The 16,063-nt window shown below is 50.8% G+C and overlaps 1 protein-coding gene across 2 annotated transcripts in view; it reads left to right on the forward strand.

Annotated features, from left to right (window-relative positions):
* Positions 1-10,966: 10,966 nt before the first annotated feature.
* Positions 10,967-16,063, forward strand: part of Emx2 (empty spiracles homeobox 2) — a 6,989-nt gene continuing 1,892 nt past the window's right edge. Inside the window, exons 1-2 of one of the 2 annotated variants that reach the window (XM_028776446.1) lie at positions 10,967-12,217; positions 14,261-14,445. In XM_028776446.1, coding sequence (XP_028632279.1) covers positions 11,809-12,217; positions 14,261-14,445 — 594 coding nt within the window. In that variant the 5' untranslated portion in view covers positions 10,967-11,808. The remainder of the gene's footprint in view (positions 12,218-14,260; positions 14,446-16,063) is intronic. The other variant, XM_028776451.1, reaches the window with a different exon arrangement.

The following is a 16,063-nucleotide window of genomic DNA, read 5'->3' on the forward strand; positions in this document are numbered from 1 at the left end:
TTTTAGAAAGCATTTCCATCTCCCTGGAACCTTCCCTCTTGTTCTATAGCATCAACAGGTTTTCCTGGGTCATAGCTTCATGTGAGCAGGGCACCCATTCCTTTCCCTCCTTTCCTTTTATCCCCTAGAACAACAGCAAAATGTGTAGACATAATCTAATTTCTTTTCTAAAATATCAAAAGTTAACGACCCCAAATGTGGTGGCTTCTGGGTAGGGGGATTTCAAGGACTGCTAATAATCCCTTTACTCTGTCTTCTTTACTATAAAACTACACATCGAGTTTTACAATAACAAAGGAAAATGAAGCTTCCAGGGCCATGGCTTTGTGGAGAAATGAGCAATGAGTGCATCAGCCCGTGGTCAGATAGCTCTTTGTTTCTCTGTAGGCATTCTTGGTTTTGATTTTGAACATGAAACAATCTGACCAAAAGATTCCTCCTATCTCAGACGCTTTACTTGGGGAAAAATTTAAGCACATTTTAAAAGCTTGATTGTACATTTGAGTTTTAGCGGCATGTGTCAGTCAAATGGTAGCAGAGAGAAATATACAGACAAACTGGTAAATTTCTCTGAAGTTCATCTGGCGACAGGTGAGGGAGAATTTCTGCTCCTCTGTCCTTGCGCCTTGCAACGCCAGGGCGTGCACACACAGAGAAAGGCAAAGACAGAGGCATAAATACTTCACAACACACGAAGAAGGAAAAACAGCTTTGCGATTTCTTGGCAGAATGTGAAGCCCAACTCCATTGGCTAAATGTGCTCCCTGAGTTGTAAAGACTAAACCCGAGGGGTCTGATATAAGCTTCAGGGTGATGCCAGTTCTCTGTGTAGACAGTGGGCAAGCCGAGAACCTCATTTTGTTTGTTTCCACTTCTCTAAAATGGGATGATGGCTACTGGGAAAAGTGATGGACATGGCATATGCGATTCACTGGACCCGGAGTAAGTGCTCTGGTGTGGAGTTGGGACTCAGACTCTGTATCTGGGAATCACTGACTTTTTTGGGGGGGGGGGCGAGGCATGAGTTTGAGTCAGGTGTTCTTTCTTCACTCCATCTTTATAGGCTTTTACTTTCACTTAAAAAAAAAATTCCAGTGAATTAGAGGTGGGGAGAAAAGGGAAAAGCTACCGGAGTCATAAAGAGCTAGGCAGAAATTCCAGCTCACTGCTTTATAGCTGTGTTGTGACCTGGGACCAGCGAGAACACCAGGGCCTCAGTTTTCCATGTGGAAAGTGGGAGTAGCCTCCAAGGGCTTTGATGATTGCTCCAGTTTGTTTCCGTGTATTTTCTGTTTAGCACAGCGGCCGAGATAAAAGCCATCATTGATAGGAATGAATCGTCTCTCCTCTGAGATGCCCCGGCAAGGAGGAGAAATGAAACTGACTCTCCCCTATCTTTCAGCACACCTGAGCAGATGCCTTGTAAACCAGGGTCATGGGGGCTCAGAACAAGAGGCTTTGATGCTTACATAATTAGAATGAAGTTTTCCACCATGCTGGACATGGACAAGATGGATCACCTGGACTGAGAAAATGGGCCAGATATGCCTGAGGCCATCTGGGGGAGAGCTGCAACCACATGGTTGGCACCATACAACACTCCTCATCTGGAAGGCATGCTCAGATGCTCAAGAGCCGCCAGGCCCAGAGACTTCAGCCCAGGGAAGTAGAGGTTGACTGTTTTGTTTTTTTAGCAACAAGCAGTCACAATACTCTCCCTTCCCCTAGTCACTTTAACATATAACTAGAGGCCTCTTTAGGATCTCCTTCCTGTCCACAGAAACCTTTCCCCAAGTCTCTGAGGCAGGCTCGGCTGGGGCCTCTCTAATTTCTGGGGTTTTGCTAAGCAAGGGAGTTGAAGCCAACTGGTCTGGGGTTTAGCCAGAGTCACTGTTTCCTGTTACAAAATGTTTACAACAGGTAACCATTTTGGAGGGTGTGTACTTTTAAGAAAAAGCAAGTCTGGTAAAACAGTCCCTCCCACTCATTGGTTCTATGGTGAAGGTCTTCCCCTACTTCCCTTTTATACACTAATTTCCCTTCCCAATGCCTAGGCTTCTAAACTGCTGCTTTGCTGTTTATACTGAAATGTTGGGACCTTTCTCATGCTCAATGCCTCAATAGCAGGGCCTGACTACCTCCTCCCTTGCCCATTTGAGTCCTTTTGCCGGTTCCGATCTTTTAAAGATCTAAAATCCTTATTTATTTTCCTTGGGACCACCTAGCCCTTCCCTTGCAGAGAGGGCGCTACTCAAGTGGGAGGTGGGAGGTGGGGATAGGGCGACTCCATGTGTCTAACCTGTAGTTTTAGTCTTCAATCCATACAAAAGCAGGCTGAAGTTGGAAAGCTTTGGAGTCAGTCTGCAATGAGTGTTACCAGCATTGCTGGATTGGGGTCTAGGGAACTGTGGGACTGCAGTGGAACCCAGAACCCCCACAGATTCTTCCACAGCTTGGATCCCAGTGGCCTGTTGCCTGGAGCCCAGAATCTGAGGTGAGAGGCCTCCTCTGTTCTCCCAGATACATCAGCTGAGCACACGCTTTACTCTTCTAAGTAATTTTTAATTCATGACATAACTTCGTGGAATAGCCATCCACAGAAACAAACCAAATCCTACAGCCTCAGCAAGTAGAGGAGGCTACCCCAGGGAGGGAATATTTGGGAAACCAGACGGGCCTGGCTGTTCCTTATTTCCAGGTCCTCTTCCTGGAAACACAATTGGACCCAAAGCTAATTTATAGAGGGTTTCAAAAAGGTTTCGATTAAGACTTTGTAAAGTTAGATAAAAAACAAAAGAAAACAAAACAAAAAACAAAAAAAAAAACCCCACCAAATACATGCTTACAGGGAGATTAAAGGTTGATTACAGGGAGATTAAACATTAAATATATACCATTGTTCTGGTATATATCTGCATGCACACATAAATACATAAAGCATGCAGATATGTACCAGAACAATGTATAATGCATGCAATCTATATAATAAATATTAGATAATTAATGTGACTATAAATTAACATAGGAGTTAGATGTCCTAAATTAAGCAATGCTTGGTGAAAGTTAATACATATTATGTAGTAAACAGGGTATAATGCAAACAAACCAAGTTGTAGATCCTGTGTATGAGACACAGTTACCACTTCTGAAATACATAAGGTGTGTTGAAGTTTGTTTGTTTGTTTGTTTGTTTGTCTAGGACAGTCAGGGGAAAGGCAGCTACCCTGGTGTTCATCACGCTGTGTATGCTGTACCACAACCTCTCACCTATCCTGCCCCCCCAGAACCCACCCTGTCTTCAAGGTGGATAAAAATAGCCCTCCCCCAAGATCAGTTTCTTATTGGGAAAACGTAAGTGCAGTTTTTCTTACAAGGATCGGAATCTAACTCGGGGGGAGGGCACAGATTTCATAAATGACTCGGGAGGACACACTCAACATGGTCACTGTAAGCCCGTTTGGTCCCTAGAGCGTATGGCTAAGTGTTCTTTTTCAGACACATAAAGCAGTTTAACTTGCTGTTTACCAACGTAGGCATTTACAGTCAATTTAAACTTTGAAATGAATTTTCATTTGCAAGATCTGAACGCTGGAGAGGCCCTTCAGCGTGATGGTTGGGAAGGCAGTTTCGAGATTGATGACGGGTTGAAGGAGATTCAAAGCAAAGTAAATCGCACAGAAAAAAAAAATATTAAGGACATTTTCACGAGGAAAGCGGTTTATTAGGTGTTGCATGCGTTTACTCTTCTTAGGAAAAGGAAAGTAGAGAAACACTTCCACGGAAAGTTACCCGAAATGTCACCGTTTGAATGGAGAAAACACCATTCGATGGGGCTTGCAACCTAAACACTGGGAATTACTTTTCTCCGGAGTCACCCAGGTCTGGGACCTCGAAATCAGTTGAAAGCTGGGTGTTTGCGTTAAGCAAAAGCTCTTTTCTGTTTTCGATGGGAACGCCAGCACGCCTGAGCTGCCGCGGAGCCGGGAGACCACGGTGCGCAGCCTGGCCTTGGAGTCCGAGGCCGGAGCGCGCTGCGGACAGCGCCCGGCAGCGCCCCGGCAGGGAGAGCGAGGAGCGTTTATTTGCAATCACTTTAACTCTTGGTGGCTGGTTCTCTTCCAGCGCCCTGTGGCGGGCGGAGTGTTAGACAAGCCCCGTAGTCTGTAGCTCTCACCTCAGAGTCAATATTATCTCAGATGGGCACAATAGACTGGAATGAAAAGCTAATATTGAACCAATGCGGTCCCTGCTCGCGCCGCCGCAATGCCACCCTTTGTTGCGCAGCCCCGGGCGAGCCGCTGGCGGCCCAGCTAAGCGAAGGGCTGTGGCGGTTGGGGCGGGTGTGTGTGTTCACTGCGGGCTAGAGAGGCCCTGGCGGGTTGCAGCTGCTGCAGCACCCCTGGAGGTTCCTCAGCACCCCCGCCCGCCCCCCCCCCCCCCCCCCCGCCGACTCTCTTCCAACTTCCAGGGGCCGGTTGTGAAGACCAGCGCCTAGTGGGAGTAGATCTGCACCGAGCTTCTCTCCACTGTGATAATCGGGTGTTGCAAACAGTAAAGCCAGGCCGAGTGAGTTCAGCTTATGTGTGCCAGGGCCCCTGACCGATGTGAGTGTGCCACGGGGTGTGGGCAGCTGGGGCAGCACAGCCAGAATCATAAGTCCTAGAAGGAAACATAAGGCTACCTGTTTCAAAGTCTAGAGCTGTTGGCAAGGGGTAAGATGCTGGAGGGGGTGTTTTCCGGGTGTGAGTATTCCTCTTGGAACATCATAGGAATCTCCCAGAAGTACTAACCCACCACGGGTAGGCAGAATTAAAGAGCTAAGAAAGCCCCAACCACTCTCCTTTTTGCCTCATGTTCTCTGCATGTTCTTTTCCCACTAGAAGAGGTTTCGAGACCCCTTTGAATCTCTAGTGGGAAAGAAACGGGAATTCACACAGGCAAAAGGGCCGTTCTTCTTCCTGTGCTCCGAAAAGACTCTTACTCACATCCTTGACTCCTAACTCCTAGGCTTTGCTAGCTCCGGGTTGGGAATGTAGCTTTCAGGACAGTTGATGTAAACCATCGAGGGCTAGAATTACAACGACTCAAGACGCATGAATAGGCCCTGTGGCTTGGGTCAGTTTGGGTGACCCATCTGAGGGTGAGGACTCTTTGCTGACCTTTCATATTGGCTGGAGTGTGCTCTCTGAAGGCTGGGTGAGAAGTAGATTGGGATGACCAGGGTTCCTCATGGACTAATCACTGCATCTATAGTTAGGAGATGGCAAAGTGGCACAGTGAGTGACTGTACAACCTCTCTGGCCTTCAGCCTTCTCATCTGGAAAATGGGCATCTTATCATTCTCCACACTTTGAAAAAGTTCACTGACTCATGGGTGTGAAAGGACATGCTTAAAGCCAAACTCTACACAGGACCGGAGTTATTAGTGTTTCCCAAGTCATCCTGGCATCCTCCCCAGTTTTCAAGGAGAGTCCAAAAGAAAAGGCCTGGGATTTCTCTTTTTTCCTCAGATGGCTTGACTCCTTCCTTTCTAAGTCCAGCTCTTTACTCTAGAAAAGTATGGAATTGCAGAAAGGAGAGGCGACCGCTCAGAAAAGCATTCTAGAGGGTATTCTGTTGTCTCTTACATCTAGCAATCCCTTATATCCCAGGTGGAGATCCACCCACCTCTGTGGGGTTCTGGTCAAAAGCAGCTGGGGAAAAGGCCACCAGAGAGCCCAGGAAAGTGCCTGAAGGACCCCTCTGTCCCCTCCACATCCTGGACCTATGTGTGCCTTGGAGAAGCAGCTTTGAGGTGACTGGAGAGAGTGCCATACTCCTGCTACCCCAGAGTGCCAGGGGACAGAGTTGTTTCCGTGTCCTACTGGGAAGTCATCTGGGCTAGCCTGTCCATGGTCCCTGGCTCCTGCATCCTTGTGTGTGAGAACGTCTTTTTTTCCTTGCCTCGTTTGGCCATAATCTCTTATTTGAAGACAGCTGATGGAGAAAGAAACGATGACACCCCTCCCCTCTTGGTTATTTCTTTGCTTTCAATAATGAATCACCAGAGCTGTTTGTGCTGAGGATTGATGAGCTTCAGAGGTGGCATTAAAGCCCCACGCTCGCTCCTGGTGTGTCTCCCAGAGTAGTGTGGCACTCTGGACGGAAACGTTGGCTTCCAGAGATCCAGAAACTCACAGGCAACAGAAGCCAGGTTACGGGAGAGACCCTCTCTTCAGAATTCGTATACCTCCTAAGTCTGCCCTTTGAGCAGTAAGGCTAAGAGTAATGGTCATGCCATCCCGGCTTCCAGAAATTCTATGCGGATTCTGTGGCTTCACCTCAAGAGAAGAGCTCGGTTGCTTCGTGAAAGATGAAGTCCGTGAGTGTCTGGCTGCAGGACTTGTCACCATAGTCCCATCGCTGCCCCTTCGCCTTGTGGGTTTGCACTTAGTGATACTCTTCATCTGCACAATAATCAAGACACCCCCTCACCCCCAAACTTGGGCTGTCTTCCCCCGTCGCAAGAGGGCGCACATCTAGGAGAGCTGAACCTGGCAACTCCAGTTCTTCCCGACCCCATTCGGTCGGGGTCCCTACAATCCCATTTAAGTCACAGTGATTAGGCAATGATATCCAGGTCCTTAGGCATGGAGCTGTGGTCGCCTTTGCGCAGTAACTGGCTATCTCCCTTGCTTAGATAGTCTCAGTCGCCAAGTTCTTGTTAGAGCGGAACCTATCCATTCCTCCTTGATCCCATTACAGGAAAGCCTGGCTCCCAGAGAAGGGGAAATTCCAGCGAGGGTGAACGCCAGAGCTGAGTTGAAGCCGATGGGAACAGGTGGGAAGCAAGGTCAAGTCTCCCTCTCTTCCCGGTAGCCACGAGCCTCCTCAGAGGTTCTCCTCTGGTTCAGATTGTGATTGGTGGCAGTGGGCTGCAACCCCTTGCACTCTCAAGGAGCTCAGAGGGCGTCGCGCCCTCTCGCATCCCTTGCCACTAGGCGCCGCTGCGCACACGCGGATCGCGGCCCTGGGCGGCCTTGCCTGCTCTGCGAGAGAACTCTGGGGAGGACGCCAGAAGGGGATTTACCGTGATAATTTAAAAAAAAAATGTTTTTAAGGTCTTAATTCTCTTTTTTCGTTTTCTCACAGCCGCCGTAGCTTTCAGAGGCCGGGAGGGACTGGGATCACAGTTACAGAGTTGGAGAAACTTCGTAGCCAGAGCTAGGTTGGGCCTTCTCAGGACATCTTACACAAGCCCGAGGGCCACTGATGGTGTACAGTGAGGTTCACCACTTTGGTACGCTACAGGGTCCAAGCACCAGCCTAACAATGACGAAAATGTACAGAACAGTAAAAGTGAGCCAAGCTCACCCAACCCCAACAACCTCTAAGACATTCATTCAGCCTTTTGTGATGACCACACAGCTTCTCAGGAAGCTCTATTCGTTAGAGTTGCTTGATGTCATCCACTCATCCAAGACACCTCTGGGACAGGCAGAGGTAGAGAGGTGAGGGCTCTACTTTTCTGAGAGCAGAGGCCTTGCAGGATACTCAGAGCCCATGGTTATCACAGATCCTCAGAGATCTCTGCCCTTTGATACCTCTAGAGAATCAAGAATCCAGCACCCCCTACAGGGAGCACAGAGGAACATGGCAGGCATGAGGTTAGTGTGGATGCCTATTTACAGCGTTATTGTTTGGTCTGTGATGCCCTGGCTGGGGGCACATAATAACAGCAATATTCACGAGAGGAGCTGGCTTTTATTAATGTTCATTATGTGCTAGACACTGTCTGAACAGTTTGCTTTGCTTATCTCTTGCAACAATCCCAAATGCTCCTGTACTATCATTTATTCCCATTTGGAGGAAGAGAAAACAAATCAAAGAGGGTAGCTAGCTTGCCCAAGGTCACAGTGAAGCTACAAATTCGATGGGGGAGGGGGCAGTTTTATTAGGTGTAACTACAAGTAGTAAAATTCACACTTCGTACTGTGTAGTTTTGAAAACGGGTAGTGTAATTACCTTTACTCTGATAAACAGCTGCTTGATCATACTGCCATACAGAAACTCACTGGCCACTGCTACTGTCTGCTTCCCAGACATACGGGCTGCACTTTTATATACGACAAAATGAGGTCAGGAGGGACTGAGGTGTTGACTCTGGTCTTTCCGTAAGAGACATATGCATTATTAGAACATTCACATGCGTCTTCTAGTCCTCTCTCTGCAAAAAAACATGGCGTCAAAGCCCCAGTGACTTGGAGTGCACCCTGGGCAAAGAGAATCAGCCCAGCTGTATGGACAGGTACTTAACCAAACAGCCTCTTCTTGGGGTCCTTAAGGGAAACTAGGACGTGAGAATTCTGCTAGGCCAGAAGCCAATAGTGTCCCCATCTATAAGCTCGGGGTCTGAAGCTGGACTTGAATGCCCAGAACCCTGGTGCGCCTCTGCTGGCCAGTGTGGTTAATGAGTTACTCTCTTGTTAATTCCTCTACACGCCGAGGAGGCCAGATTTCTTCCCGGGCACCTCGGGCTGGGAGCATGAATTAGCATAGATTATTTGGCGTCTAGGGCTTCCGCACCCAGCCTGACTCACCGGAAACCCGCTTTTCTTCTTCTGTGGAGGTGGAGTGAAAAGGGGCAGAGCCCCCTAGGGTTCATGTACTTGAGTGCCGAATGCTTTGGTTTCCTTCAAAATTAAGGGACCAAACGTGCCGCTCTTGAGCACTGGCCTGCAGGTCACCCAGAGACCACCTCGGGTCGTCAACGCTAGCGGTAGAAGGGCAGTTTGCAAGAGGCTGGTAGCTTGCTGAGGATATCACAAAACTGGTGAAATGCTCCTGCCTCACGCAAGAGACGGGAGCCCTTGTCTGAAGCTAGGTGTTCATTTCCTCAAGACATTTTCCCAGTACATCCTGGCACAAAGAGGTGAAGGGTCAAGCAAGTACCACCTACATCTGGGGGTCTTAATCAAATCTCCCAGACAGGTCTGGATTCCTTGATCCTCGAAGTCAATGGCTGTGATACCCTCAGCCAAACTTACTATTGCTAACTCTGGGGGAGCTATTTGGTCCCATAGCCCGAGTGAAGAGTTTAGTGGTTCTAGTTTGGACTCATAGCATTTCAGACCCATTCTAGACTCACCTTCTCACCCTCTTCCAGAGTAGATGCAGCGTGATCAAGTGGAAGCATTTGTTTCTAGCTTCAGAAGCCCTCACTTGACCCCTAGCTCCTCTGAATCTTGCTTGGCTAGACACAGCTCAAGACTTCCATCCTTCATTGGGCTCTAGCCTTCAAAGGTTCGCCCTCTATTTCCACAGCGCACATGAGACAAGGGAGAGATTTCTTAGCTATATTTGGGGGCTGGTTCAGGCCTGAGGAGAGTGTGGCCTCAAACGCATACCCTTTTTATAGGGCTGAATCTAACGCCCACAATCTTTGGGCTTGCCCCCAAAAGAGACAAAGAAAGAAGGCCATCTAGAATAGAAAGGTGAAAAAGGTCTGAAGTCTGAGGCAAGGGCAGATTTATACCACAAGGAGAGCAAAGCTGAGGCAGAAACACTTTTCTCAGCTCCCATTCTACCTAGGGCACTCCTCACTCCCAGCTTCTGCCTTCTCACATGAACACTATACAAGAAACCCACACAACCTAAACAGCAGTAGATGAAAAACAAGAGAAGCAAACAGGAGAGCTGGCAAGGAACCCATTATTGCCCGAATTTCCTGGAGTTTCCTAAGGCCCAGACCCTTGGTGAAATCAGGTGGCCTTCACAGTCCCTCTAGAGGACTTCACGTCTCTCTTTTCCAGATCTACTTCTCCCTGGTCTCAGGCAACCTAGCCACCAAGCACAGACATTTTATCCCTCTTAGGGTAAATGGCTTCGACCTGGGAGTAACAGGTTTAAAGGACGCCAGAAAAAAAAAATTATCATTAATTGTAAACGTGCAAAATACCTGCTGGTACTTCACTTTAGAAGAATGTAATTGGCAAAGGGTGTGTGTGTTGGGGGGGGAGGCTGATGAATAGATAATAGATCTTTAACCACCAATAAACAGAGAGCAGCGCCAGCAGGCTGGGGGGGATGTGATCATAATTATGCCGCAGCGTGAGCCAATGGGGACGAGAGAAGTCGGCCCTAAAATCATCCCAAAACCGAAGGCAAGCTCGAAAATGCGGACAGGGCCTAGGACCGGAGACGCAATCCTAAGTGCCTAGTTGCGAAACCTGGATTTGCAGAGCAACCCAGCCCTGGGACGACAGATGTCAGAATAAAAATAGGTTCAGTAATAATAGCAATCATGGGAGAATTGTCAACGCCACTAAAGACAATGGAATGATAACACAATCACAACTTCAGCTTCTGACCTAAGACCCAAGACTCCTTTCCCAAATATCCCCACATATCCCAGAAAGAACTGTTTTGGGGAAGGAAGTGTCTGCCCTCCAGACAGGAAAAGCAGAAACTCTAGGTGCGAGCTGGAAGTCCACTGCAAAGGTACAGGCCCCTCAGGTTTGAACTTGCAAACGAACCAACCGGGTCAAAGACTGCGAACGCGTGGACCCTGGAACCTCGAAGCTACGCTTGGTTGGAGTGGTGGGAGGACCCCCCTCCTCGCGCGCCTAGGAAACCTCCGGAGTTTTGCTGGGGGTGGGGATTGGTATGAGTGAAGCGGGTTAGCCCTTGCCCGGAACCAGTCCCCGCCCGCTTACCCTCGCCGGGCGCCCGAAGCCATCTCAGTGACCCGGGCGCGGACCTCCAGGGGACATCCGCAGCGGACCTCAGTGCGTGAAGAAATTTGCTCATCCGTCGGTGCTTCAGTCCCATCAGCTCCGGCGCCGCAGGCTTAGGATCCAGGGGTCTGCAGCAAAGGCAGCGCGGCCCCGAGACTCTGCAGGGACCCGGGTGCCCCGGAGGGAGTGGTGTTGATGCAGTAGGAGGCGGTGGCTGAGGGGGAGGAGGTGGGGGAAAGAGGAGGAGGAAGAGGAGGAGGAGAGGAACGAGGAAGAGGAGGAGAAGAGGGAAGCGGAGGAGGCGAAGGAGGAGGAGAGAAGCTGCAGCGGGCGCCGCGGGAGCGAGGGAGCTAGCCCGGAGCGCAGGGCGAAGACACCAAGAGGTCGGCGGCCGGGCGGGCGGCTGGAGGCACGGCCGGGGCAGTGGCGCCGACTCCGTTCCATTCTGGGCCAGGATCCAGGCCTCCGGGTTCCCAGGCGTTCGCCTCCCTCTGACGCACTTTAAAGAGTCTCCCCCCTTCCACCTCAGGGCGAGTAATAGCGACCAATCATCAAGCCATTTACCAGGCTTCGGAGGAAGCTGTTTATGTGATCCCCGCACTAATTAGGCTCATGAACTAACAAATCGTTTGCACTACTAGTGAAGAAGCGAACACTTCCATGGATTGTCCTTGGACTTAGGGCGCCCTGCCCGCCTTTTGCAAAGGAGAGAAAACTTTTTTTTGCCTCCCCGAGAACCCCCCTCCCTGCCTCTAACTCCAATCCCCCCCCCACGCCACCTCGCTCAAAAAAATATTACCCCAATCCACGCCTGCAAATTCTTCTGGAAGGATTTTCCCCCCCTCTCTCCAGGTTGGGCTCGTTTGGTGCAAGAAACTCGGGATCTTCGGCTTTGCTTCTCCTCCCCCTCCCCCTCCTTTCCTTTTTCCTTTCCTTTCTTTCTTCCTTCCTTTCCTTTCCTTACCCCCACCCCCACCCCAAACAAACGAGTCCCCCATTCTCCTCGGTCCTCGCCGCGGGCAGCGGGCGGCGGAGGCAGCGCGCCGCGGTCGCCGGGAGCAGGGAGCCCAGGGCACCCGCTCCTCGGCGCAGCATGTTTCAGCCGGCGCCCAAGCGCTGCTTCACCATCGAGTCGCTGGTGGCCAAGGACAGTCCCCTGCCTGCCTCGCGCTCCGAAGATCCCATCCGTCCTGCGGCGCTCAGCTACGCCAATTCCAGCCCCATAAATCCGTTCCTCAACGGCTTCCACTCGGCCGCCGCCGCCGCCGCCGCGGGCAGGGGCGTCTACTCCAACCCGGACTTGGTGTTCGCCGAGGCGGTCTCGCACCCGCCCAACCCCGCCGTGCCGGTGCACCCGGTGCCGCCGCCGCACGCCCTGGCCGCCCACCCCCTGCCCTCCTCGCATTCGCCACACCCCCTCTTCGCCTCGCAGCAGCGGGACCCGTCCACCTTCTACCCCTGGCTCATCCACCGCTACCGATATCTGGGTCATCGCTTCCAAGGTACGTGCCACGTCGCGGAACCGAAGCGCGCCGCACCGGTCGCCTCCTTCACTGTGCCCGGCCTGATCCGGGTGGGCGCTCCCCAAGGCCTGGGCAGAGGTCAGCCCGGGTGCTCGGCTTCGAAACCCGGTAGCGAGGGGCCCGAATGGCGTTGGTTCCCGGGTCTCTGAAGCCGAGATTCGTTTAGGTTACTGACTTGCCCACTCCTTGACCTTTTGGAAAGGGGTGCAAACAAGGTATCCCGTGGTTCGCGCCGGGGTCAGGCTGGCTGGGACATGATGCTGGACGAAGAAGTCCGCTGTCAAGAAGCTCTAAGCCCGTGAGGTCCCCGAATTCTGTTCCCCTGGACCGTGTTTCTGGCCTGCCTATCTCTCAGGGACTCGGACAGGGCCACATGGCTAGGTTCGCTGGACTTCAACTCTGCTCTACCCTCACTGCACGTCCCTCCAGCCCAGACCCGCTACTTCTAGGTCTTCAACCCCTTTAAGGAGACAAGGAGACCTTGGAAACCTCAGAGCAAACTGTTTCCTTCCTCCAGATCTGGAGGCCCAGGGAGGGGCGGGAAGAGAAGGAGTAGAAACCTCCGCAGCTTACTGGTCCTCTCCGAGACCTGTTTAACCTGGGCACCCGCTGGATGTGGCGGGAAGTCAGGTTCTGTCTGGTCTCTGTTTGGTTGCTGATTTTTGGTTTTGTTTTTGTTTTCCTGAGAGAGAGAGAAAAAAAAAAGAAAGAAATTAAGAAAAAGAAAAGAGAAAACCCAATCGAGAGAAGGCCCGACAAGGAAAGATCTGTTTGAGTGTCTTCATCCCCCCCTCACCGATTTATTAATTTTGTTTGCTTCTGGGTAGGGGTTGGTAAGAAAGTTAAAACTTTAGGGAAAGGGTTCGAATTAGTTTGCCGATGCAGTCTGTAAAAGACCTACCTCCGGCGGGGCGCGATCGATAACGATGGGCTTTTCCATTCAATTACACTTCGCATTTCTGTCAGTCTAGAATCGCATAGATGCCAACTCGCCATTTTATATATTTATATATTATTAAAAAAACCCCACCCCAACACAAACCAACCAAACAAAAAAATCCCAAACCAAAGCAAAACACCGTCCTCCCTTAGTCCAGCACTGAATTTGCCTTTACTCCTGCTGAGACTACCGGCTGTTTTTTTGCGGGTGGTAAAAAGATTCACTTCCTTTAATATGGGAAGAAATACCCCAGCCTAGCCTTCAAAGTTTAGAGCTCAGCTTCCCCATTCTCTGCTAGTTACGTTCTTGGTAGCCCCAGCCATATCACGGACAGCTTGGATCTTCGCCGCCAAGGACCATCGCGGCGAATACCCGCAACTTCCCGTGGCTCCAGTCCCTTCACTCTCCTCTTTTAGCTCTTCCGCAACCAGGGATCTCTAGAACCGGGTACTCTGGAGGCAGCGGCCGTAGATACTGGGGCATACTCGCCTCGAGATTTCTGTCCCAGCCCGGCTACAACGTTTCGACCGGCCTCTGCAATTTCTCAGAGAGATAGCAAGACAAAACAAAAACCAATCAACCAAACAAAAAATTCTTGAAGCCGCGAGAAAACTATGGGTAGTTTTCGCTGTCTTTTCTACGCTTATGTCAAAATTTTAAAATAGGCTAGAAAGTAAGGAACTACTACTACTTATTGTTGTTGTTGTTATTAATGGATGTTGAGCACCAATCTCTGAGCCCAGGCTCTGTTGTCCCATCTTCTGCCCCCGACACACAGCGTCGAGGTATCTAGGCCTGAGGTGCCAAGGCAGTTATGGAACTCCGGAGCCTGAGGACTACCACCTCAGAGACAACTAACTCCTCGTTAGGTACTGCCCAGGTTTGGAGCCCTGGGGTCCCGGTCTGATGGCTGAGCCAGTGTCCTTTTCAACAGTTTAGAGAGAGCTACTAGCCCCAGAGGGTCTGGCGCTGCAGACTAGGCAGAGGCCCAGGGAGCTATGCTGGGCTAGCCCGGCTCCAGAGAAGTCGGCGACTCCTGCCTAGGAGGCCCCCTAATGGTACTTCTGCTCTGCCCCCTGCAGGGAACGACACAAGTCCGGAGAGTTTCCTTTTGCACAATGCTCTGGCCCGAAAGCCGAAGCGGATTCGAACAGCCTTCTCGCCATCCCAGCTTTTAAGGTTAGAGCACGCCTTCGAGAAGAATCATTACGTGGTGGGAGCAGAAAGGAAGCAGCTGGCGCACAGTCTCAGCCTTACGGAAACTCAGGTGAGTGTGGCTCAGCATCCAGACTACTTCATCCTGACCCAGGCAGCCAGCGACCAACACTCCGACCAGTGCTGAGTCAGTAACTTTCCAGGTGCTCAGCTTTGTTAGGGCAATGTGAGCTGCACTGACAAGCTGGTTCTTCTCGCTGGTCAGGCCCTTGTAACGCCAAACTAAACCAATCTTAGAGAGAATCATGGAGATTCAATTGGGGTCCGAGATGTGGCTAATTGCAGCCCAGTGTTCTGGTGATTGGCTCAAGGCTGGAGAGAGCCGGGAATGGTTTAGATAAGAGTTCTGAAAGACTCCAGGGCCCACCGGATTACTCTTAAGGGAATGCCGGGGAACCTGAAGCCGGAGGTCAGGCAAGCTGGGCGATCCTGAAAACTAGACCATTTGCAGAGAGGGCTAGCCTTAGGGGACACATCCGTCTTGGCCTGGCTTGTGTTAGTCCCGAGGCGGGCAGGGAGTTTAGGTCTACAGTAGGCGCTACTGTACTCTCAGTCGCGAGGCAGGGTCAAAGTTCTCAGTAAACAGTAACGTTTGTAGGCAGAGTAAAGTAACTCTCCCCCTCCCCAGAAGCTCAAATTGAGTTTTTTTTGTTTTGTTTTTAAAAAGTTCCTTCTTCATGGGGGAAAAATGTAACGAATGGGGCCTCGCGGGTTTGCACAGGGTGGACACAAGGCAAGGCCCACCTGATTTCTCCTGGATAGCGGAGGCAGCGGTTGTCTTTGTCCGCCTCGCTGCCCATACTGTCTGGAGTCTTTGTGTGCGTGTCAAGCCGAGAGCACACTGACGCTGGCTTTGGGCAAACGCGGGGTGTGTGTGTGTGTGTATTAATTGTCCCCCCCTTAATTAGCAGACTCAAAGCAAATTAAACTCAGTCTTGTTCCCAGGTCCTACTTTGCTTTTTCACGGGGGCACTTTGGGGAAGGGATGGGAGCATTAGGGAGAACAAGTGAGATCCCCTGGCAGTCTTAAAGGTGAGAGTGGGGTGGTATCAAGAGGCTCCGACTGGGCCACTGTGGGCGGCAGGGGCCACAGTCACTACTGTCTTCTTCATCTGTACCACATTGCTGGACAAACTTGGGCAGTACTGCTGAATGGAGCCCACCATTCAACTTCCCCATGGAAGGCAATTGACTTCATCCTCACTGATGCTGCAAGCTCTGGGAAGCCCCGGTTACCAGACTCTCTCTGGAGGCTGAGGTCAGCCAGCCCTACTCTGATTGGGGACAGGACAGGAGCAGAGGAAAGAGACCTCTTTCCTTCTTCTCGTTCAGTTTCTTTTACTCCCCTTGTATGTCATGGTCTTCCTGAAGCTTTCCATTTGTCCAGGCCCTGAGTGAGACTTGTAAAGTCGCTGTCTGTTTGGCTTTCTAGTCCTGCTCACCTGCCAGTGTCCCCCAGCAAGGCCTAAGGACAGGCAACCCCCCACCCTCTACTCATGGGCTTGCCTAGCAGAAGAGGCGCTATATTTAGGCAACTCCAGACTGGTAGAAAATAGAAAGCACATTAGGCTGACAGAGACTCAGTCTTTCCTGTACTCACTGTCTAGGCAAGCAAGAAACATAGAAACATGCTTCTCTCTCTCTCTCTCTCTCTCTCTCTCTCTCTCTCT

Source organism: Grammomys surdaster, unplaced genomic scaffold (assembly GCF_004785775.1).
Source record: "Grammomys surdaster isolate TR1022 unplaced genomic scaffold, NIH_TR_1.0 66, whole genome shotgun sequence".
Taxonomy (NCBI): domain Eukaryota; kingdom Metazoa; phylum Chordata; class Mammalia; order Rodentia; family Muridae; genus Grammomys; species Grammomys surdaster.